Source organism: Loxodonta africana, chromosome 8 (assembly GCF_030014295.1).
Source record: "Loxodonta africana isolate mLoxAfr1 chromosome 8, mLoxAfr1.hap2, whole genome shotgun sequence".
Taxonomy (NCBI): domain Eukaryota; kingdom Metazoa; phylum Chordata; class Mammalia; order Proboscidea; family Elephantidae; genus Loxodonta; species Loxodonta africana.
Window position 1 is genome coordinate 49,956,045 of NC_087349.1, and position 23,864 is coordinate 49,979,908.

Here is a 23,864-nt window from a genome sequence, read left to right on the forward strand (position 1 = left end):
ATTATTGAAATCCTTAACTCTACTGGTAAATTCAGCATTAATTTTTTAAAGGAAAAACATACAGCGGATAAAATTGGATGCATTTCTTTTGCATGTGTAATTGCTCATGAACAAAAATATAGTAAATATTTCATTTACAATTGGCTATATAGAGAGGTGATTGATCAATAAAATGCCTCATGTTCCGTTTTTGAATAGTCTCCATAGTACAGGCATGATTATGTTTTCAGTAAAAATGAATGCTTAAAGATAGTTCACAATGCAGAAGTTTACTTCCTAGCAAATTCAGTGTCATTGGTAGGTGCTATTCCAGAGTTACCAAAATAAATCAATTTTTATACCTGAAGGCATCAAAGACACTCCCTTACTTAATGTTAAAAAAAAAAAAGAAAATTGAAACCTATTCAAGTATAAACCAAAAAGCCAAACCCATTGCCGTCAAGTCAATTCCAACTAATTGCGACCCTATAGGACAGAGTAGAACTGCTCCTTAGGGTTTCCAAGGAGCACCTGGTGAATTTGAACTGCTGACTTTTTGGTTAGTAGCCATAGCTCTTAACCACTATGCCATCAGGATTTCCAAGTATTTAAGTATAGATGACAATACATTAAAGACTTCCTGTGAAAACTCTTTAAAATCCTAGTTATATATATGTCTATATCTGTTAATAGCTATTCAAACTAAACACATCACATAGCATTTTTTCTTCTATATCTTGGAAAGCATATACATAAGCAAGACTGGAAAAGAAATGCATTCATTAGAAAAGCCCGCAATCTTTCAGATTTTCTTTGATTATTATATCTGTAACTGCATCAAACACAAACTTGACATTTTGGGTATCAGTAGCACAGGTCATGTGGGAATAAATTTCCTTATCTTCTTTTTTTAAATTCAGGTCTAGAAACTGGTTCTTGATGTAGTTGCCTGCATCTTCAAATGTATTTGGCCCTGGTTAAATAAAAGATTTAAAGAAGTAGACATTAATTGTATTTTACAAAGAATAAAACCATAAATAGTACCAGTAAATTTTAAGAATTTAGACTCTTTGTGTGCTGCTGTTAATATACTAATATTGCAAAATTGAAGTGGCAAGGGTCAATTTTTAGGAACTTATGTGTTTTCTACATTGTGCTGAAAACTATACCTACCCTACTGAAAATTTCTGATGGCTAAGATGTGACCAGTATGGTTCAGATACTAACACATTTACAAAACAACATTAATAAGTAATATAAGTCTGTATATATGTCAAATGCTCACGGTGTTTATAAGTGTACACGTGTTTTAATATGAACTGAAAGAGGAAGATAATGGATATTATAGATGAATTAAAAAAAAAAAAACATTTTCTTGGAGCTTATTCTAACACACAGTGACCCTGTAGAACAGAGTAGAACTGCCTCATAGGGTTTCCAAGACTATAAATCTTTACCGAAGTGGACTGCCGTATTTTTTTCCTGTGGAGAAGCTGATGGGTTCGAACTGCCGACCTTTTGGTTAGCAGCCACCTGCTTAAACACTTAGCTACCAGGGCTCCTGAGTAGGATTTAGAAGGTGATAGTTGAGTGGAATCTTGAAAGATAGCTGAAAAAAAAAAAAGAGGAGAAATAGGATGAGTGAGAACAAAGTGGGAGTGTCTGTACCAGTAGACTTGAGAAAAGAGTTGGGAAGTCGATGTGAGTTTTGGAGGAACGGCCAGGATGGAAATGAAAGATATTTGTAGGGAAATTGGAGAAAATCAGGTATAATAGATGGAATCAGCCAGTTATGGACCATGTTGCCAAAGGATCCGAGGTGAAATATGGAAAGTTGTCTAAAGTTTTTCCTGATTAAAGTTTTATCAGAGCAGTAAAATGGTGAAGGCTATGCTTGAGAATGTTTAACCTTGTAGTAGAATACACAATGGATCAATTGGGAAAAAGGCACAAATAAAGTAAGTAGGCCAAAAAATATAACACAGCTCAAAAATGACCTATTGATTGGCTTCCTACGGGAATATGCTTAGTGGAAACTTGACACAGGTAGAACAGTAGTATAAAGGCTTTGCAAGGCTATATGCTTCCCCCCACCTCATTTTGCTATAACTAGTAGGAAAATTCTATGAGAGAACATCTTTAGAACTATATTGCCCTAAATTATGAATCTATATTTAATTTGTAGTATTCAATTTTAAAACATGCTTATATTTAATCACATGTTAAATAAATGTGTGGGCATATAATAAATAATACTGATAATTATAGGAGAAATAAAAATTTTTTTTTTTAATTATAGATAACTAGCATAAATATCCATTTTGACAGAATGCTATGTTCCTAATAACGTCTGTTTATTCATTAGGGCTTTGTTTTAATGGAAACAGTGTAGAGAGGTTCCTGGTTATTTCTTTCCACTCTGGATTGTACAAATGACTCAAAAAAAATATTAACATAAGCTTCATCTTCATAAGTAGTGAATGTCAGGTCCAGATAGGAAAATATATGTTTATAAAATAAGCTATTACTATAGAGTTTAAGAGAAAGAATCTTACCAGTGTATTCTGGAAAACAGATACTAAGATGCACCTTGGTAACTTTTTCTTGAAAGAGATCTTTTTTATTGAGAAACAGGACAATGGAGGTGGTTGCAAAATACTTGTGATTACAGATACTGTTGAACAGATGAAGGCTTTCATGCATTCTGTTCTGTTAGGTATACAAAGTGAGAATATGTAGGATTATTATTTGTAAAATATTAGCGTTAGGCTTCATAAGCAAGGATCTAGAGATAACATCCATCTATGGAAGGTCTGCATTGAGTTGGGAGATGTGGTAGTGCTACTGGAAAGCACAAATGTTGGATTTTTACTTTTAGACTTACCACTTCTTCATCTTCCACTAGGACCATGTCATAGGCACTGAGTGCGGCACAAAATATAATGCATGTCACTCCTTCAAAGCAGTGAATCCATTTCTTTCTCTCTGATCGCTGTCCACCTACATCAAACATCCTTTAAAAGAAAACAACAAAAGAATATTGAATCTTATAAATACCTTCCAAAATGTTTATATCTTAAAAGGGATTTATTTGATTTTTATTGATTATAAAATAAATTTTATTTGGCCAACTTGCAGCTCAAAGACTATAGAAAAAGAGAAAATCTTTGCCATTTAAAAAAAATATTTTTTCTCATGCAAAACGAAAACTAAAAACAAAACCCATTGTCGTTGGGTCAATTCTGACCCATAGTGACCCTGTAAGAGAGAGTAGAAATTCCCCATAGGGTTTCCAGGGTTTTATATCTTTAGGGAAGCAGACTGCCACATATTTTTCCGGTGGAGTGGCTGGTGGGTTCAAAGTGTCAACCTTTTGGTTAGCAGCCTAGTGCTTAATGACTGTGCCACTGGGGCTCCTTCATGCAGACCAGAGTGAAGTAATTCAACACTGACTTTGGAATGCAAATTAGCTTAAAATTTCAGTAAAAATTGATTAGCCTTTGAAGAGTTAGATGCTGGTCTGTACATACTCTGCTTGAGTTACAGAACTTGCAAGAAGATTAGAAGCTACTATAGTTCTGATACTATGATTCTTGCTCACCCTTAGCTCTTTCTGCATTAAGTCACTCACTGAAACAACTATTGTTTGCATACTATGTACTAGACACTGTGCTAGGCCTACTGACACAAAGATGAAAAGATAGGGTCAGTATATCAAAGAGCTTGCTGTCTGGTAGAAAGAAAAACATGAATTATTATTGTACTAAATATTCTAATATACAAGGTTGCAGAGGCAGCAAAGCAATTTCTCCCACCACTGCCTGCATGACCTTACACAGAAACTATAATGAAAGAACGTACCCTAGAGAATGTAGGCCCCCTCCCCTGGTGCCTTAGTGGTATGGTATGTACCTAAGTAACTATATAATGGCATGCTGGCAAGATCTTATCTTAGATGGAAGAAGAGGAAAGAATATTCTTTTTCTGACACCATCAAGGCTGGAGATAATGATGACCACGAGACCGTCGAGCACTCTGAGCCCAGACAGCACCAAGGGGTGCCTCCCCCTTTCCCTTATTCCTCCTTCTATACAACCGAGCATGTAAACCCTTCTGGTCAGAGGTATATAAGCCCTGGGTCCCTTTGTCCTTTGGTTCTTTTGTCCTTGTTGCAGCGAGATATGATGTATGCAAGGAGAGCTGTTTTTCCTTTTCATCTCACCCTGGGAGGAGGGCCTGTGGTGGGGGAGCTCTAACCCTTTGTCCTAATTACTGTGTAAATAACAATGCTTATGGTCTCACCACTGGGTAATGTCAGTTATTTGCTGCGAACTTGTAGTCCTGCACGAGCTCATTTTTCATTCTTGGCTCACTGCAAATGTAATATGTGAGTGGAGAGGAAGATTTGATTAAGTCTGCCTGAGGGATCATGAAAGTTACTCACAGGAGGTGTTTGAAAACCTGAGCCACCCTCTGTTTTTGTATTTTGGTAAAAAGCACCATCTTGTACATAGCAACTCAATAAAGAAACTAAGATATATTCTTAACGCCTCCCTTTTCCTTATTCCCTCACTGCCTACCCCATACTACACATTCAAAATGCAGTTTCTAATTCATCCGCTTCTTCCAACTCTTATCCTTTTGTTCGGCCACCAACATTTCTCACCAGGGCTAGTGCAAAAGTGTCCTAACTGGTCTTCCTTCTACTCTTACAGCCCTAAAACTGACTCTCACAGCACTCAGAATTGTGTTTTAATGTAAATCTTCTTATACCACTTTCCTATTTACAACTTTCCAATTGCTTCTCTTTTGAATGAAACTCAAACTTGTAATAACCTATAAGGCTATAGTTGTTCTGGTTCCTACTTACCTTTCCAAGCTTATTTGATAACGCTGTTTTCACTACAGTCCAATCACAAGCTTGTGATTAGGTGCCTCTGGACTTTTTGAACATGCTCTTTCCTTTCCCTAGGACATGAATTCCCTTCTTCCTTACAAGACTGCTTCTTTCTCAACTTTCAGGTCTTAGCTTCAATGTCTCTTCCTCCAAAAGAAGACTCCTTGAACCTCCATGTAAATTTCTTTCTTCCCATCCCCCATTTACTTTCTATCGTGTTAGCTCTATTTTCTTTATAGTAGTCATTGCAATCCACGATTAACTTGTTTATCTTTTCACATATTTAAGATCTATTATCTCTTTAATAGTATAGCAGACTCACAAGGGCAGGGATATTTCCATATGAGAAACAACAATAACAACAACAACAAAACAGCCATTGAAAACCCTATGGAGCAGAATCAACTTAAGGGCCCTTCACCTGGTTCTCTGCAAGGACTGACTGGCTCCTTCTTAACATTAAATCACCAGTTACTGCTAAGTTGATTCTGACTCATGGCAACCCCATGCACATCAGAGAGCTGTGCTCCACAGGGTTATCAGTGGGTGATTTGTTGAAGTAGATTGCCAGCCTTTCACTTGACGTGCCTCTGAATGAACGGGAACCGCCAACCTTTTGGTGCTTAATCATTTGCGTGACCCTGTATTCCTAGTGCCTGGCACTATGCCTGACACATAATAGACATCTGACATATATTTTGTTAAATAATGAATAAATTCTATGTTAATGAAATGAAAGGGAGTTAGGCAATGTGAAGGACACGGGCAAGTCATTCAAGACATGAGAGAACATAGCATATTTGTGTAAGCAAAGACTTTATAATTTGGGGAACATAATGTCTAAGTTAAAAACATTAAGCTATAAAGCATGATACTCATTTTTTCATCATTCATTCAGCAAATATTTATTAAGCACGTATTATACGCCAGGTACTAGAGAGTCTGCAGCAAGAAGTTTATAATCTGGTGGCGGTGGTGGTGATGTATATGTGTGTGTATGTGTGTTTGCTAAAAGACTTAGGCTCTCCTTACAGAACAGGGGGTGTAGGAGTTGGGTTTGAATTTGAAATGCAGTGATCAGAAGCAGCAGAAGGTGACAGCTGTGTAAAGACCTAAGAAGATGAAGAATTGAGGATGACTTGGGAAGAGTGTTCCAGGCAGAGGAAACAGGAAATAGCAAAGAGCAAAGGACTTGAGGCAGAAGCATGCCTGGTATATCAGGACATTGATAAATTCATTGGGTCTTTCACGTTACATGAGAAATTTACATTTTATATCACAAACAATGAGGCACTTTGGGAGATTTTTAGGTCGGCAATTTACATTTTAGTGTTTTGTTATATTAGATCACTTTGATCTGAGTTCAGAGGTAGTTTTGATAAGGAAGAGACAAGAGGAAAAGAAATAATGGACTATTGTAGTAATTTAGAAGCCCTGGTTGTGCAGTGGTTAAGTGTCTGGCTGCTAACTAAAAGGTTGGCAGTTTGAATCCACCAGTGGCTTCTTGGAAACCCTATGGAGCAGTTCTACTCTGTCCTATAGAATTGCTATAAGTCAGAATTGACTTGACAACAGTGAATTTGGTTCTTTGTTTTGTTTTTTTTAAGTAGTAGTTTAAGTCCAAGATATTAAGTATTAAAAAGCTTCTAAGCTGTCCAGAGATTTCAAGGGTAATAACTGTGCTTGGGGTAATAACTGTCGACCAGCTGAGTTATTAAGGATAATTGAAAGTACAATGCATTGTATTTCTCTAGGACTTCACATTTCACATACAGCCCAAACAGAGAACAGATATATAGAACTAAAATTCCGCAAATACATGCATGCGCCAATGCAAAACCACTACATTCATTAGTGGACTGAAGGAAAGGATACTCACAATATTGATGGTGGTGGGTAAGAGTTCAATAGTCATGTGGTTTGGAAACCTAAATTTAGTGTCAATAAAGGATATTATATATACTGCTATTGAATGCTGCTAATGACTAAAATCTGCAGTTTCAGATTTGCAAAATAGATAGAGGGGACAGAGTTTTGACCTTAAGGTTATACTATCTGAAAACTGTCCAATAAGTGTAATTAAAAAAAAAATCAATCAGAATTCTTTTGGAAACAATGATAATAAACATGTGTTTACACTTTTCAGGTTTTAGTCAAATGTTTTGTTTTAATCCATAAAAGCAACTTCAGACTTTGAAAAATAGAGCTTTATCTATTCCTGTATTGAAATCACTTAAACTGTAAAATGTGGGAGAAACTGATTTTAGATCTGACTTTTATCCCTTCCATAAATCCCCGTATCACCAATTTTAATGGCTTAGTCTTAGTTTGTTTTTTTTTAGTCTTAGTTTAATACATAGCTGGAAGGTTAGCAGGTAGAGTCTACTCATTGGCACCTCAGAAGAAAGGCCTGTGGTCTACTTCTGAAAGGTCACAGCCATTCACAGCCTGACGGAGCGCAGTTCTACTCTGACAGACACAGGGTTGCTGTGAGTCAGAGTCAACTGACAGCAACGTTTTTTGTTTTTTTTTTAAATAATAAGAGTTTACCATTTTCCAGTCCTGTAAGCACCATCCAACAATTAACTCAGGTAAACCTCGCCATAAACTATGACATTTTTCAGATGAGACCTTAAGCAACTTGCAGAGGGCTTATTAATTCAACTACTGTTTGTTTGAGGCTGATATGTACCAAGAACCATATAGGTTCTGTTGATATGATAGTTATGATGTTGTTGTTAGGTGCCGTCAAGTCAGTTCTGACTCATAGTGACCCTGCATACCACAGAACGAAAACACTGCCCAGTGCTGTGCCATCCTCACAATCGTTGTTATGCTTAAGCCCATTGTTGCAGCCACAGTGTCAATCCATTTCATTGAGGGTCTTCCTCTTTTTCACTGACCCTCTACTTTACCAAGCATGATGTCCTTCTTCAGGGACTGGTCCCTCCTGATAACGTGTTCCAAGTATGTGAGACAAAGTCTCGTCATCTTTGCATCTAAGGAGCATTCTGGCTGTACTTCTTCCAAGACAGATTTGTTCTTTCTTCTGGCCGTCCATGGTATATCCAATATTCTTCATCAACACTGTAATTCAAAGGTGTCAATTCTTTGGTTTTCCTTGTCCAGTATTCTCATACATATGAGGCAATTGAAAACACCGTGGCTTGGGTCAGTTGCACCATAATTCTTAAAGTGACATACTTGCTTTTTAACAGTTTAAAGAGGTCTTTTGCAGCAGATTTGCCTAATGCAATTTATTGTTTGATTTCTTGACTACTGCTTGACCAATTCTTTTTGGTACAGTGACTCTGTATTCCTTCCATCTTTTTTGATGCTTCCTGCATCGTTTGATGTCTTCCCTGTAGAATCCTTCAAAATTGCAACTCAAGGCTTGAATTTTTTCTTCAGTTCTTTCAGCTTGAGAAATGCCAAGCGTATTCTTCCCTTTTGGTTTTCCAACTCCTGGTGTTTGCACATTTCATTATAATACTTTGTCTTCTTGAGCCACCCTTTGAAACCTTTTGTTCAGCTCTCTTCATCACTTCTTCCTCACTCTTTAGGTATTCTACATTCAAGAGCAAGCTTCAAGTGTCTTATGACATCCATTTTGGTCTTTCTTTCTTGTCTTTTCAGTGACTTCTTGCTTTCTTCGTGTATCATGTCCTTGATATCATTCCACAACTGGTCTGGTCTTTAGTCATTAATGTTCAATGCGTCAAATCTATTCTTGAGATGGTCTCTAAATTCAGGTGGGATATACTCAAGGTTGTACTTAGGTTTTCATGGACTTGTTATAATTTTCTTCAGCTTCAAATTGAACTTGCATATGAGCAGTTGATTGCCTGTCCCTGGGCAAAAAAAAATAAAATTCTTCCCTTGTCAGGTTTTGTTCCGTCTTTTGAGAAGAGAGTATAGATCTCCTGGATTCTAGGTTTTGTACGTACTCTCCATCTGAGCATATATTAATGTATTATGGATCATTTGTTGGCAAAGAAATGTGATACTGTAATTGAACAAAAATGCCTTAACTTGTAGGTTTTGGTGAGCTGAAGATGGAGTATACATCAATAGGTTTAAACTCTTGGTGGTCTTTTCAGTCTAAAACTATTCTTCGTACTCCCACCCAAGAGATTTTTTACATCGAAGAATGTCCATATTTCTTGCCTCCTCTTTTATAATCCTCTTCTTGCTTCCATAGTGTGCATTCTATAGTGGAAAGCTAACTAATCATGGTACCATGAGAAAGGTAATTAGATAAATGGAACATTTTACTAAGCTCAACGTTCAGTTTTCACAGTAAAAATGGCAGTTCTGTAAGAATCAAAGTACTGGGCATATTGATTAAGTTTTCTCCACCAGACAGGACTTAGATTAGTACTGCTAGCATTTGCTTCTGAGCCTTCTTTTCTCTGTTTTATGCCTGCCCAACCCATCTCCCTCTATTCTGATTGATACTTTCTTCATCTAATCATGTCGATATTTTCAATCAGATTATATTCAAATCTTGCAAGTCTGAGGAATTTCCTCTCTCTTTAAGATGACTTTGTATAACTGCTCAGATTCCCTGTGTGGTGGCCAAAAATCTTACCTCAGAAAGAATGATCTTATTTCTCTCATTAGCAATTTTTTTTTTTTTGGTGGGGGAAGGAGGGAGAGTTCCTAGTAACAAAAAGCAGTAATTAGAATTTTAAAGATATGAATATTCTCAATTTATGGACTCTGTGGGAGGTATAAACTCCCTAGGAATGCCCTGTACTTCCTACATATTTTCTATAACGTATGATTTCAAGTGGCTTTCCCAAGAACTGAAACATCTGAAGAATTTCTAAGAGGAAAGTAAGCCTAGTAGTCTCATTGGCTATGCCTTCCTGACTTTCCGTGATGATGCACCTTCTCTGTGGCCTACTTGCACCGTAACGCCCATGTGTAAGGAGTACCTATTCACTTTCGATAAACACATACAACTGTGTTAATTAACACTTAACACTTCCATAGAAATCATGTTGGAATTTGTGTTCCAGCTGACACAAGTAAATAAATACAATAAATTTCGTATCTATGGCTTTATTTGTTCCTCATAACAATTCTTTGTGTTAGAAGGGAAAATAGCGTTACACTCATTTTACAAGTAAAGAAAGTGAGCCTCTGTGAGGTTAAATGGCTTGTCACCAAACTCACAATTAATAAGGGGTAGGACTTATGCAGTATAACCCTTAGCCCAATGTTGTTTCAACATACCATGAGCCGCCTATAAATATGAATAAGCTTAGCTTTCTCCTGAGGAAAGGAGGGCAAAGATATTGAGTCCTGGGATATTATTCATATTGATAAAATGGCTTCTGAAAGTCTATCTTAAATGCTAATAACCTTCTCATTTTATGACTCATTTGATAAACAATGCTGTTTTTTTTGTTTTTATTTTACCAGTACAGATTGCTTAAGAGACATGGGTCCAGGGATCACCGAACATTTGTCTAATGCCATCTGCTACTGTTGAACTGAAATACTCATCAGCTGATAGAACGAAGGGCCAGAGTTTTGTTTTTATATACATTCTCCTGGATTCTATGTGAGCTATAAGAAAAGTTAGATTTTGGTTTACTATTGCTATAGCAAGTTATTTTTCATACATCTCTATTTTTAGTTATTCCTGTAAATTATAACTTGGGTTTTTTTACGAAGGTGTCAGTTATTACAGTATATTAAAACAATTTGTAGATCCCCACGGTGGAGTATTTACTTATTATAAATTTGACTAAAGAAATATTCTCTCTTGTATTAAAAAAAAAAAGAAAACAAAAGCAAAACAAAACTCCTTATTATTCATTCTGTGAAAGACAAAACTAGAAATTAGAGGAAAAGCATGGGTACTTGCTGCCTGGTCATTTGAAATCTATGTGGACAATGAGGTGAATCAACATGTGATGCTGCCCGAATACTCTCAATTTCCTGAATAGTAGAAGTAACCAGAGCCTTAATGATATTGGGATGGAAGTATGGAACTAACTATTCTCATTTTGGGTAAAGGGTGTTTTGTTTGTTTTGTAACGAATGTTTCTTTATTTAGTCTAGCATTTAAGCTAGAATTCTTACTGGGAAAAAAAGTTAAATATCTGAAATTTACAATGTAACTAGAAACTGACAGAACAGGCTCTTAGGTGGCAGTTGAACATTGATTATTTCCGAAACTGCCCATAGAATTAGTATAAGGCGAAGCGTTCGGCTGCTAACAGAAAGCTACCAGTGGTTCAGCAGGAGAAAACTGTGGCAATCTGCTTCTGTAAAGATTTACAGCCTTGGAAGCCTTGTGAGGCAGTTCTACTCCATCTTACGGGATGGCTAAAAGTGAAAATCAACTCGGCGGGAAAGGGGTTGATTTTGGTTTATCAGAATTTTATGGCTTTATATTAAACAGCTGATTAAACAGTTGAGTTTTATAGTTCTATTTCAAACAGTTGGCAAAAGTGTTGAGTTTTATGAGTTTATGTTGAACAGTTGGCTAGACATTTGACCACATAAGGTTATTCACACTTCATATCAGAATAGATTATTATGAAATCAACTGCTCTTAATAATGCTTCAGAATCATTATGTAATCTAGGGTCGCTAGAGGTCAACAATGCTTCTGGAGCTAATGTATTTGTTAAATGTCTTCATTCATCCTCTAAGCATATGGCCAACTTGGAAAAATCACAGTTTCTGACATTTTCTACTATATATTTAACCACCTAAGAATAAGATCCTATTGGCGTGAGGCATTTATTTTTAAGCTATTATGTTGAATGGGGTTAATTAAAGATTTTTGGCTGTATCAGAATAGGCATAACTTTTCTTATTTCTTTTTATATTGTGCTTTGAGTGAAAATTTACAATTCAAGTCAGTTTCTCATATAAAAACTTATACATGCACTGTTCTGTGACCTTAGTTGTGCTCCCTATAATGTGACAGCACCCTCCTCCTTTCCACTCTGTATTTCCTCTGTCCATTCAACCAGCTCTTGTCCCCCTCTGCCTTCTCACCTTGCCTCCAGACAAGAGCTGCCCACATAGTCTCATGTGTCTACTTGAGCTAAGAAGCACACTCCTCACCAGTATCATTTTTTGTCTTGTAGTCCAGTCTAATCTTTGTCCGAAGAGTTGGCTTCAGGAATGGTTTTAGTTTTGGGCTAACAGAGACTCTGCGGGCCATGTCCTCTGGGGTCCCTCAAGTCTCAGTAAGACCATTAAGTCTGGTCTTTTTACGATAATTGGAGATCTACATCCCACTTTTCTGCTACTCGATCAGAGATTCTCTGTTGTGTTCCCTGTCAGGGCGGTCATTGGTGGTAGCCAGGCACCATCTAGTTCTTCTGGTCTCAGGCTGATGGAGTTTCTGGTTTATGTGGCTCTTTCTGTCTCTTGGGCTCATATTTTCTTTGTGTCCGGTGTTCTTCATTCTCTTTTGCTCCGGGTGGGTTGAGACCAATTGAAGCATCTTCGATGGCTGCTTGTTAGCTCTTAAGACCCCAGACTAGACATAACTTTTTAAGTAGGCTAGATGTGAGAGCACCAACAGGTTGGATCTGTGTCATCATGATTCAGCCATGGCAAAAAAACAAATTGTTTCTTTGTGCCTAGTTCTGAAAATAGAGGAGGGTAGATACTTGCATACACAAAGGATATGCACAGAGGCTTTGTTTATCCGTCTCTTAATTGCTCCAGGATAAAACAAAACAAAACAGAATTGAAAGAATTTATAACCTGAAAGCAGCCAGAGACTCGAAATGCCTGTAGTTGCTAATAGTTTAATATGCTTTCTACTAAATGAGTGAGATAATTAATTATTGAATAAAGTAATTCATCACAATAAATTCTGTCACTACAGTACATTAGACACTATATCATATGACATTATTTTGGTAATATTAACCGTGAACACAACCTGAAACAGATATATAGTCTGCATGAGTTATTGCCCCATGAAATCTAGTACAGAATAACAAAGCTAAATTGAGATATAGCTTCTAGGTAGACAACTAGTCTCATTCCTAAGCTAAATTGACTCATATCCTGCACAATGAACATTGTGTACATGATTCAGATTTACATTTTAGGAACACCCTAATTTATTTCATATCATGGACAGTTCAAACATTTTTGAAAGCAGTTATGTTTAATTTACAAAATCTAAAACTCTATTATAATAGTCGCTAACCTTTATTCCTTTTTTTTTTTAACCTGTCTAGTTTTAAGTCCTTTCAATTCTGTTTTTCAATCATGAAGCAATTAGAGAAAAGATTACTTCTCTATAATTAACTGATAAGCCCTTGTAAATCTATTTCCAAGTTGTTCTGTGGAATGATTTTATAACAATAAAAGGGCTAACGTTTGCACTGCATTTTTCATTTACATAGTATTTTAACATCTATTAGGATAATTTATTTTATGAGTTTAACAGTTGGAGTTTTGGTTTGATAAGAGTTCTAAGGTAATTTTCACTAAGTTGGATGATACACAAGGGTGATACAGTACATTAAATAGAGTTTTTTCATTTTGGTATTCTTATTTAAAATTCTAGAGTTCTCTAATTTAATATGTAAATTAAGCCTTTACTTTTAGATAGTTATAGAATGATTTATACAATGAATCAATGCTGATTTAATATGTTCTAATACCTGGGCACTTATTGAAATGAAATTGAAAGATACATCACTTTTATACTTCTTATTTTGAAGTGCTACAGAATTTTACATTACAGAAAACTGTACACTTTTGGGTAATACTGTTTAGCGCTTAAATATAAATAAAAAATTCAGTGATTTGTCTGTGAGCAATTATTAAGGGATTAATATATCTGGTTAGGTTAGGTTAATGTATCTGGATTGCTTGTCTGAGCTTAAGAAAATATATTTAAGTGATTTAAGAGTTGAAGAAAACAGCGTAATTGTATTTTTTTAGATTTTGTACCCCAAATTAAGTAATTGCTAAATGTCATTGTTTAAATGAAGATTTGTTCTTAGAGAAATTCCCTGCCTTTAAGCAAGTAGCTATTGTGTCCTTCATTGTCTTTTTCATAGTCAACACCTTTAAATAACACACCTTCTTGAATCAGAGGAAAGTAAAGCCTCTTAAGAAAACAAATAGCTCAAAACCTGTTTTTAGTGGTTTTGAGGTAGAAGTTTATAGTATAGAAAATGTTACATACAAATAAGTCCTCACTGAGCCCCACAATCCAATTCACAAACATCTGACTTTTTAGGTTGGATACTGTAATAAAGGCTTAATAAGATCCTTCTTATCCCTTCATTAGGGCCAGCAATAGACGAAAGTAGAATAGGAGATCATGTATCTATATGAACTAATACCAGTTGCCCGCAAGTTGATTCCAAGTCATGGAGATCCCTTGTGTTTTAAAGTAGAACCTCACGCCACAGGGTTTTCAATGGTTATTAACTTTTGGAAGCAGACTGCCAAGCCTTTTTGAAGTGCCTTTGGGTGGATTTGAACAACCAACCTTTGGGTTAGTAGCAAAGTTCTTAAGTGTTTGTGCCATCCAGGGACTACTATGACCTAAGACAGTTCTTCACAGAATTAACCACAGAACTCCAAAAGGACTGAGGAAGATGCTTATACACCAGTGAGGACCTGGAGGCCTATTGTAAAGAGGCCTGTTCTGAAGTAATATTTGTATTTTTAAAAATCAGTGCAAATGTTTTGTTTTACTTAGAATATAAGTATGTTTTAAAAAAATATGAATATTTATAATACTTAGTACTGAGAGAAATAGATGTCCTAGGGAATGAACATGAGTTTCTGAGGTTTTGTGTGCTCATTGACAATCCTCATATTCTCTGGTTTTAGAAGCTGGACATGTGAAATACCATAGGACCCTGCCTGCATTTTTTCCAAACTCTCCACCCAGTGACATTATATTAATAACTTGAAATCATCCACGAAAGGAGTTTTTATACCAGAGAAATAGGCAAATGCTAAAATTAGGTGTTTTTCACCCAGAGATAGTTGTTAACCCGGCATATTATTGGATATGATACTGACAGGAACATGCAGGATGGTTCATAGATAGGATGGCCAGGCTGCGAGAGAGAGCACTCCTGAGAAGATACTAAACTACTTGGTCTTATATGATGTGTCCAGGGTTGTGAGCTCATAGATGTTCAATATGTGACACTAATTATCAAAACGAGCTTATGATCCTGGCAATATAGGAATCAGAAAATTCCAATTATCTTAGCTCACATCAAGTTCTAACTCTCCACTGGTACTTTACCTCATCTAATCTTTTCCACAAACTTACTGGAGAAGTAAGGAAAAGTAACTCAGGTCCTCAACTCTCATTGTTCCTGATTACTGGGATTGTAACCTTGGTCTAACCAGCCTCAAGGCCCACACTTAGCTTCTAGTCTAAGATGCCTTCATTTCGCTGAAAAGTTGGGAGTGGAGAAAGGAGTGTAAGAGAGAAAAGGAAGTGTGTCAAGAATGTCTTTGCCAGGCATAGGAAGGGCAGAGAGGAAAAGCAATTGAACGTGGGCTCCCAAAGGACAAGTCTAAAAACTGAATCAAAGATCACGAGACTAGACAAAGTAGTTGCTAAAGAGGAACTGTACAACCGTGAAGCCAGAACTGAAGACAAACTTTTCTTACATTCAGTATCAACAAGTGAGGATGCTGATCTCAATCTTTGCAGTCTCTTTATCCTGGTTAGATCTCTGGCTCATCTTTCAGAAAATTAACTATTTGTGGGCCTGGAATTTAGGTATATATTTTGAAGATATTTCTTCTATAGTTACTTGAAAATATTCTGGCTATCTATATAATAGCTGTTTTAATTATATATTATGTATAACCAGTTTTCATATTTTAAAGTTTTCAAAGGTTTTATCCCACTGAAACAAATGTTGAAATAGCAACTAATGACAATTCTCTTACTTTTTCCTCACAAATGGATTCAAGTAATTTGTGCCACTATATCTCCAGTTTTTCTGCTCTTCAACAATGTCTCTATTATTGCATGCATAGATGATTTTATTAATATTTATAATTGATTTTTAACATAAATGAAGGGCACATCTAGAACTAGTTTTAATATTCCTTCTTACACTTTATAGGGAGAGGCATTTAAGTGCTAAAGAACATTTTTCTATCATTATAGCATGGGTTTTCTTTTCTTGGTCTAGAAAATGATTTTGAAATAAGATTTCTAGGAGGGCTTGATAATGCAACAATGATGAAAATAATTGACTCATTTTCATACCCAAAACAACTTATAAAATATTCCTTGTACTTCCAGTAAATGGTATCATATTCAAATAATTCTCTTCTGAATTATTTGCATGTTTTATTTTTTTAAAATTAAGGAAACAAATTTAATGAGAATATTTCATGCAAATGGGGGAATAGGAAGGCAAAGGAAATAGGACCCCTGGCACCTGTTACTTAAACTTTATATATATATATGTATATATATATCTCCCCCAGTAGCACGTCAGTTTCAAGTGTAAGGAAAGTAAAAAAAGCTAGATTCCATCTGCTCAAGACAGTCACTTTTCTTGGAGACAGGAGTGCAGTCCTGAGGCTCAGGACAGGGAAGGTGGGAGGAGGGCATGGTGGGGTGGGTCAGGCGGTGGTGAGGGGACACTAACCCACTGCCATGGAGCCTATTCCGACTCATAGCGACCGTATGGTACTGAAAGGAAACTGGGCCTAGTGAGCATGCCCAGGCGTCCACTGCTCCTGATCATGAGTTAAAGCTTTTCCCTGTAAAGGTTAAGCTTGATGCATACTTCTGGTAAGAGTTAGAAAAGACATTTGATCGTACCTGAAGTGCAAGTCTTTAAAGGAGAATTGAGTTTCAATGATTCCAGTTGTTTTCACTCGAGAATGTAGAACATCTTGCTCATTTGGAACATACCCAGGAGCCGTTATTCTGTCTAAGTCATTAAGGTAGCTATTGCAAAGAAACAATAAAAAGCAAAATAGCATATAAGTTTTTTAACTTTGCGTTTGCATACGCCATGATTCAGCACTAATGAATTTTTAGTTGAGAGTCCATTAGTAACATTAAACTCAAGACCAGTAGTTTTCGAACTCTGTTCTTTGGGACAGATGTTGCAAAGCTGTGTGTAGTACACAGCTGACTCCCCTGGGGGCTCTTCTAAAGGTCAGCTAAATCAACCCTGCCTGAGGCTCATGTGATAGCTGTAGATTAGGGTTTGAGAAAAAATTATCTTTATAGGGCCTGGATCATCCAAAAAAAAAAAAAAAAAACCTTATAATGATAGTCAGTATACTATATTCAAACTACTGTAGTTTGAATTTGGACACTTTCAGCTTTAAGAGAGTGATTGGTTATAATATCATAATTTGAAGGTTGTTATGTTATTTTTGCATGGATTGCCTAGTTTAGGAGTCTCAGCTATTTTAATTAAGTGCCCTGACAATATCCAGTTAGCTCAATAAGAGAAAGAACTTTGACTCTTGCTGGTCCATGCTGCAACTAACTCTTTGAATTTCAGACCCACCTCTGACCCGACACTCTTTGGGGAACACAGTGCTGAATTTACCCAACAAACCAATTTCTACTTCTTCATCTCGTTTATCAGTGCATCAGTGTGCCCTAAACCCTTCCAGGAGACCCTGTTAAAAAACCCCTCTTTGTCACTATAGGATCTGGGGGTGGTGATATATGCTATAAAAATCTGTTAGATTAAAGAATCTGCTCTTAACATTGTCCTTGAAGCCAGATAATGTGTTTAGACTAAAACAAAGTTATATTGCTTTAAAAGAAAGTTGAAACCCACTGTTCTAGATTTTTGATACTAAGGCTTTAGTAGTTTAGTAATATGACTTTTTGTGAACGTTTTAAATATAAACACTAATGGCAAGGTAAGATTTTTATGACAAATTTGACCATTGCACTGAACCCAGTTTACATATGTAGCTTAAATAGAAAGAGCAAGATGGGCATACTTCCATCTGGACAGAATTTGAGAGCTACAATCTAACCAAATATTTGGTTGTTATTCATAAACTGGATTTGTCCACAGACTAAGTTGAGCAGTTGTATGCCTTTGTATCTAGTACAGTGTCTTAAAAAACAAAGCTATTATGATAAAAAAAAATTCAACAATGTAAGTAATTGATTTGTTTTTGTATGTTTTCACTTTTAAGCTGAAACAAACTAAAAGAACCAGCAAGTGCCTCAAAGGGATTTTGGTCAAGGACACACACATGTAGTGTGTGAAAATTCATCACCATTGCTTTATTCTACTAAAGATGAGTTTTTCTTAAAAAAAAAAAAAAAAGCATACCAAAGCAATATATAAATGTATCAGAAGAAAATGTTGGCAAATTTTCCTAGTTTATTTTTTTCTCTGTTGTGACGTAAACCCCTTTAAGAATTCCCTGTTTACTCAATCTGCATATGTGGTAGGGAAACTGTTGAAGGAGTTAAAAAAATATACCTGTCAAGATAGAGATTAAATTCATTTTCATGATAGGTAACTGAATAATGCTTTTGGAATGACACATGGTAATGTACTTTTATTTGCATGTATGTATGCGTTCAAGCAAAACACATACATTTTCACAGTGACAAATTTGCATTTAAAATGCTTATTTTAATAAACAAATATTGGATTTGGGTGTTCAAGACTGCAGTCTAAAACTCAGGCCAAACCAGAGGCTTTTAAAAAATATGGCACAAATCATTTAACAATATCTCAATTCTTTTTCTGATTACGTAAAAATAGAATCATTCCTGGGGAAGCCTATACTAGTTTTCAAGGATATAGAATTTAAAAGGCACACTAGATGGCCCAACCCGTGAACAATGAAATCTGAACTAAAATCTACTTGCCACAACCGTGCCACTTGTCCTTCAGTTTGCTACCACTGACTGGTGACATTATGGTGCCAGCAAGAGCACTCCCTTCCCTAATTCTGATCAGGACTCACTTTTGTCAGCCTCAGCTTGAAGACCATCTCTAGGTTTAAGAAAATAAGATATATCTTATTTTTACCAAAAAAAAAAAGAGAGAGAGAGAGGGAGAGAGAAAGAAAAACAGAAAAAGGAAAAAGAACTGTTAGAGAACTTTACCCTATATAATGCATATGAAATAAAAACCTATTGCCATTGGGTTGATTCCAACTCTTAGTGGCTGCATTGAACAGAGTAGAACTGCCCCGTAGGGTTTCCAAGGCTGTAATCTTTACAGAAGCAGGCTGCCACATCTTTCTCCCTCAGAGCGGCTGGTGGGTTTCAGCTATCAGCCTTTTGGTTAGCAGCTGAGCTCTTAATCACTGCACTACCAGGGCTCCTCATATGAAATAGACATGAGATATATTACCATTCTGGGTTTATATTTAGTTTTAAAATGTGAGAGTAAAACAGTATTTGAAAAAAAGCCTGCTTTTAATTTTTAGAAGAAAGCAGTGATCGCTCAGCTATTTTCTTAGTGAGCTTTTTTTTATTTAACCTTCCTTTTAAGGACCTGTAAGGACAGAAAACAGTTAACATTTTAGTTTTAGAATTATATTTGTATTCCTTCTGAGACCTAGTAGGGAAAACAGCTTTCATGTTGTTATCCTGTTGCCCTGCAAATCAATCTTGTTAGTCTAAAACCATTACAATATGGGCTGCGCTCAAAAAATGGGTGCAGCTCGATATTGTTTAGTTGTGTGTAGCTTGAAGAACAGATATTTAATAGGAATCTACAATGGAGAGATGGTCCCAATGTAAAATATATTTTAGGTGTAGAAATACATAAACAAAACTAAAACTAAAGGTTGCTGTTGTGGTTGTGTGACGTTGAGTTGATTCCGACTCATAACGAGATTAGAAAGTACAATAAAAGGTTATTTCATCTGTTCATTTTGACCGCATGATATTTAAATAGTTTTTTGTTAACAAAGAGCAAAGAATTTGGTAAACATAATGATAATATAATTGCAAATACATTTCTTTCAATATTTAATGGAAAATCGTGTTCAAACAATAATGTGCATCCAAAACTAAATTTATTAATTACAGTCCACTTTTATCTGCCCTTCCTTCCCTCCCTCTCCAGAATTTTGCTAACATTTTATGGGACTATTGCATAATTCAGCTTCTTACAAATTATGCCTGCCTTTTTTTTTCATCCAGGATTAGTGTAGAAAAACAATGCTTTACTATACTACCAGAGAACTGTTTTATTATTAAAATGTGGTTCAGCAGTGAGACACTTATTAAAGCAGTTATTTTCCTGGGGGAAGTCGATGTTAGTTCTTAAAGCATATGGTATTTTTAAATAGCACACTAGATGGCCCCAATCAGTAAACCATGAAGTCTTAACTAAAGTATCTTCCCCGGATCCCTCCAGTTGCCATCCTAGGTTGAAGTTCATTAGCTCCTTCATCAGAGAGACAGGAGTAGCACTTTGCTCCAAAGACAATTTGCCTATTGGAATTATGGGTCTAAAATAAAAATCAATGAGTAATCATAGAAAATAGTTTCACTCCACCTAGAATTTGTATTGTTTGTTTTCTCTCCATAATCCTCTGTCCATCATTAATTAAAAATCTGAAGAATCGTGCAGCTTTCATGGCTTTGTCCTCGAATACCTATCATTTGTTTAACTTTTACATTACTTTTGTTTTTTTAATTAAGTGCTGCTAAGATGTTATGTTGGGGATTTTTCAATGTGACTGTTATACATTTTATAGACTCATATGCATGGGCAGATATATTTACGTACATGTGTATATACACTTGCAGGCATGTAACCGTATGATAGGTTAAGAACTTACAAAAATGAAACTTTAAAATAACTTTGAAGACAAAATTACAGTCTAAAATTATACCTCCTAACTTCTAACTTCCCTGTGGCTGATAAGTGCTAACTGGCCAACTTTAACTGTTAAAATTATACAGTCTTCCCTGAGACTCTGAAAGAATCCCATAATATAAATTTTTTTTTTTTGGAAAAAATATATTATTTTTGAGTTCTGTATCGTGCTTATCAAGCCAATGGAGCCAAAGTGTACGTCACTAATACAATTATTTTAAGATAAGATTTCAGTAGCATGAATGGAGATGAAATGAATAGCCCCGAGTCTCAGTATGCATATCACCAACCTGTGTCTCTTGTCGAGCGCTATGCAAAATGGATGATTCTTTTTCATCTGGAGAAAATATTTGAAACAAATAGAGCTTCTCAGGCAAATAGCTGTAAAATTAGTTATTTAAAATACTCCCCTGTTTATATTTTTTCCCCTTAAAGTTACCTTGTTCTTTTTTTTAACTTATCTTCAGTTTTTTTAGTATAATAAGATGCACACTCAAGCACTTGTGTTTACAAATGCAGAATAATAATTTTTATTTTTAAATGTCTCAGTTTTTGTCAAAATGTACTTACTAAGCTGCGGAGTCATTGAGCTGGTATTCAGATGCCCTTTCAAAACAGGCCTGGATTCCTGGATCTCTCCACAGTCGTTTTATTATCTCAGCCAGTTCAGGCGTCATGCCACCATCTTCCAGGGTGTTTGCCAGAGCATAAAGTTTTCGTTGGTCTTCCTAGAGCAATGTTTGAGTGAGAAGGATAAAAATGTATTTGGAACAACATATTCTTTTTTTAAAATAAAGAAGATTTTAATTGGATGATTATCTAATTCTTCTAGGCAATCATTTCTTGGAACATCATTTCAGAATACTTTATGGTCAATAGAATTAGAGTTCCTTATAATAAACAGCAGATGTCAAGAAGAGTTCTCTCTTGCAAAAACTATAAAATGTTACAGAGGAACATTAGAATTTTGGGCATATATCACTAAACTCTGAGTTCCATGTCAGAAAGAATAACAGTGCTTTGGTATGTACAACTTTGAATTATCAGAGGGTCAAAATCCTGGAGTAATGTAGTTATGAACCTGATATAATCTGGCACTTTGGCTTCCTTTGAACATAGCCATAGATTTTTTTTTTAGAAAAAAATATAAGACACCAAGTAAGAATTAGAATAAAATGGGAAATAAAACTTTATATTCTGAAATTGTATTTAAAATAGTATTAATATACTTTGCCACCAGGCACCTTGTTGTAATCATATAAATAAGCAATAGCAGCAAACAATCTGCTCCATACATAAATGTTTTATAACATCCCTGTAGGTTTTGTTGATTTCATTCCTCTGGTGCAAATCAGTAGATAAGAAAAGGAGAGAAAACAAGCATTGTGTTAACCCCATTGGTATGCTTGTTGGAGGTGACAAGAGAGAAAGAAAATAGTTTATTGAATAAATACTGTAGTCCAAGGTTTATTTAAACACATTGTCAAAACAATTTTATGATAAGAACAATTCTTTAAACATTAAAAACTTGAGGCTCAGAGTAATTAAATTATTGACCATTGTAATGGTCCAGGCAAATGGAGAAGTCCGGGCTCAAATCCTGGTCTTCAGACTCTCAAATTCACACTCCTCCTAGTGCATATTATTACTATAAAATTTACAAGACACTTAGCACATATATTATCTCACATAATCCTCAGAACAGTATTATTTTTCAGGTTAATTTATCCAAAGCGATAAAGACAATGCACATTACAAGAAGAGTCAAGCCCAAATACATTTTGTGCAATGTTGGGCCAGTACCAGTTAAGTTTGTCCGATAAGAATCTGCTGCTTCCTGATTCAACTTATTTATTAATGACTGTTATTAAACTGACTACAAATTTATCTCCCATTTTATTAAAAATTGACTTTTTGTATAGAACAGAAAGGTTCAAGAGATACCCTGTTAAGACTAAAAAAAACATTTCATCTTTCTTCACAATCAGATTTTACCTTTGAGATGAAACAAATCAGATAATCATTCAGTCAGTTGTTAAATGGCTAAAACCAAGGGCTTGACCTCATTTTCTTATATCAGCACAGGGCAAATTTTAAAACCCTTCCTCCCAATTAGTTGGTTGTGAGGGAGAACTGCAAATCCACTGAAATATGACCTAGTAATTTTTCGTAGCAATATCCTAGTTGCCTCCTACCACTTTAAAGTGCCATTTAGGACAAATGAGGCAATGAAACAGGTGCTGGTACAGTTTTGTTCCTAAAGGCAAGTAAATTATATGTACTGTGGCATTTCTTTAAAAAATATTTCAGTTTTTACTTTAAGTACGCTTTATCTATATAGATATCATGACTATACCCTCACTTGAAACATTAAAATGTTATGAAGTTCTCCATGCACCCCACTTTTGATGGTAGTACCTCCCCAAAAGGCAGGCCATTCTTTCACCTTGGTTTTGATCCTTTCAGATCTTTGTTTTTTTAATTTACTGTATACACAGGCAGAGCCCATGGCAACAACTTTCAATTCAGGCTGTACCTTAGAAGGACCTGAGGCACTTTTAAAAAATGCTGATACCAGGATCCCACCCCAAAGCAAATGAGTCAGAATCTCTGGGTGTTGGAGTCTGCAAAGGTATTTTTTAAAAGCTCCCGGATGACTCTAATATGCAGCCAAGGTTAAGAACCCCGGAAAATATGCAGGTTTGTTCTTGAAGATATGTAATAATCTTATTGAGTTTGCTGCATATCAAGTCTTCAAAGTCCTTCTGTAGTTGTCCAAGGGCTAGGATCATAAATGAAAGAATCAAATTCCACATTTTTAAGGGATTGGGTCTACCAATCAAATTTAAATTCTTAAATTATGTAACAGCAAAATTAACAGGCATTATGAAAAGTTGTCTTCCAAAAGCGGTCAAATTGATCCTTTTAAAATTGAAGTCCTACTGATTATCCTACCCCCATATGCCCAAACGGCAATAATTTCCCACAAAACTAAAAAAAAACAAAAACAAATTTCTTACTATGGCCCACAATACTGCATGTGTGAACCCATGTCTTCCTTTCCGATCTTATTTTCTGGTCAACCTTCTTTCTCTTTCTCTCTCTCTCCTCTCCCACCTCAAGAATTACTGGTCTCCTTGCTGTTCTTTGAATTTACCAAG

The 23,864-nt window shown here is 35.7% G+C and overlaps 1 protein-coding gene across 1 annotated transcript in view; it reads right to left on the minus strand.

The window, feature by feature from the left end:
- Positions 1-761: 761 nt before the first annotated feature.
- The window catches only part of GNAT3 (G protein subunit alpha transducin 3), a 46,228-nt gene continuing 23,125 nt past the window's right edge, over positions 762-23,864 (minus strand). Inside the window, exons 4-8 of the mRNA XM_064289915.1 lie at positions 21,274-21,431; positions 16,695-16,823; positions 2,864-2,993; positions 2,535-2,688; positions 762-952 (exon numbers count right to left, since the gene is read on the minus strand). Of these exons, the coding sequence (XP_064145985.1) occupies positions 762-952; positions 2,535-2,688; positions 2,864-2,993; positions 16,695-16,823; positions 21,274-21,431 (762 nt within the window). The remainder of the gene's footprint in view (positions 953-2,534; positions 2,689-2,863; positions 2,994-16,694; positions 16,824-21,273; positions 21,432-23,864) is intronic.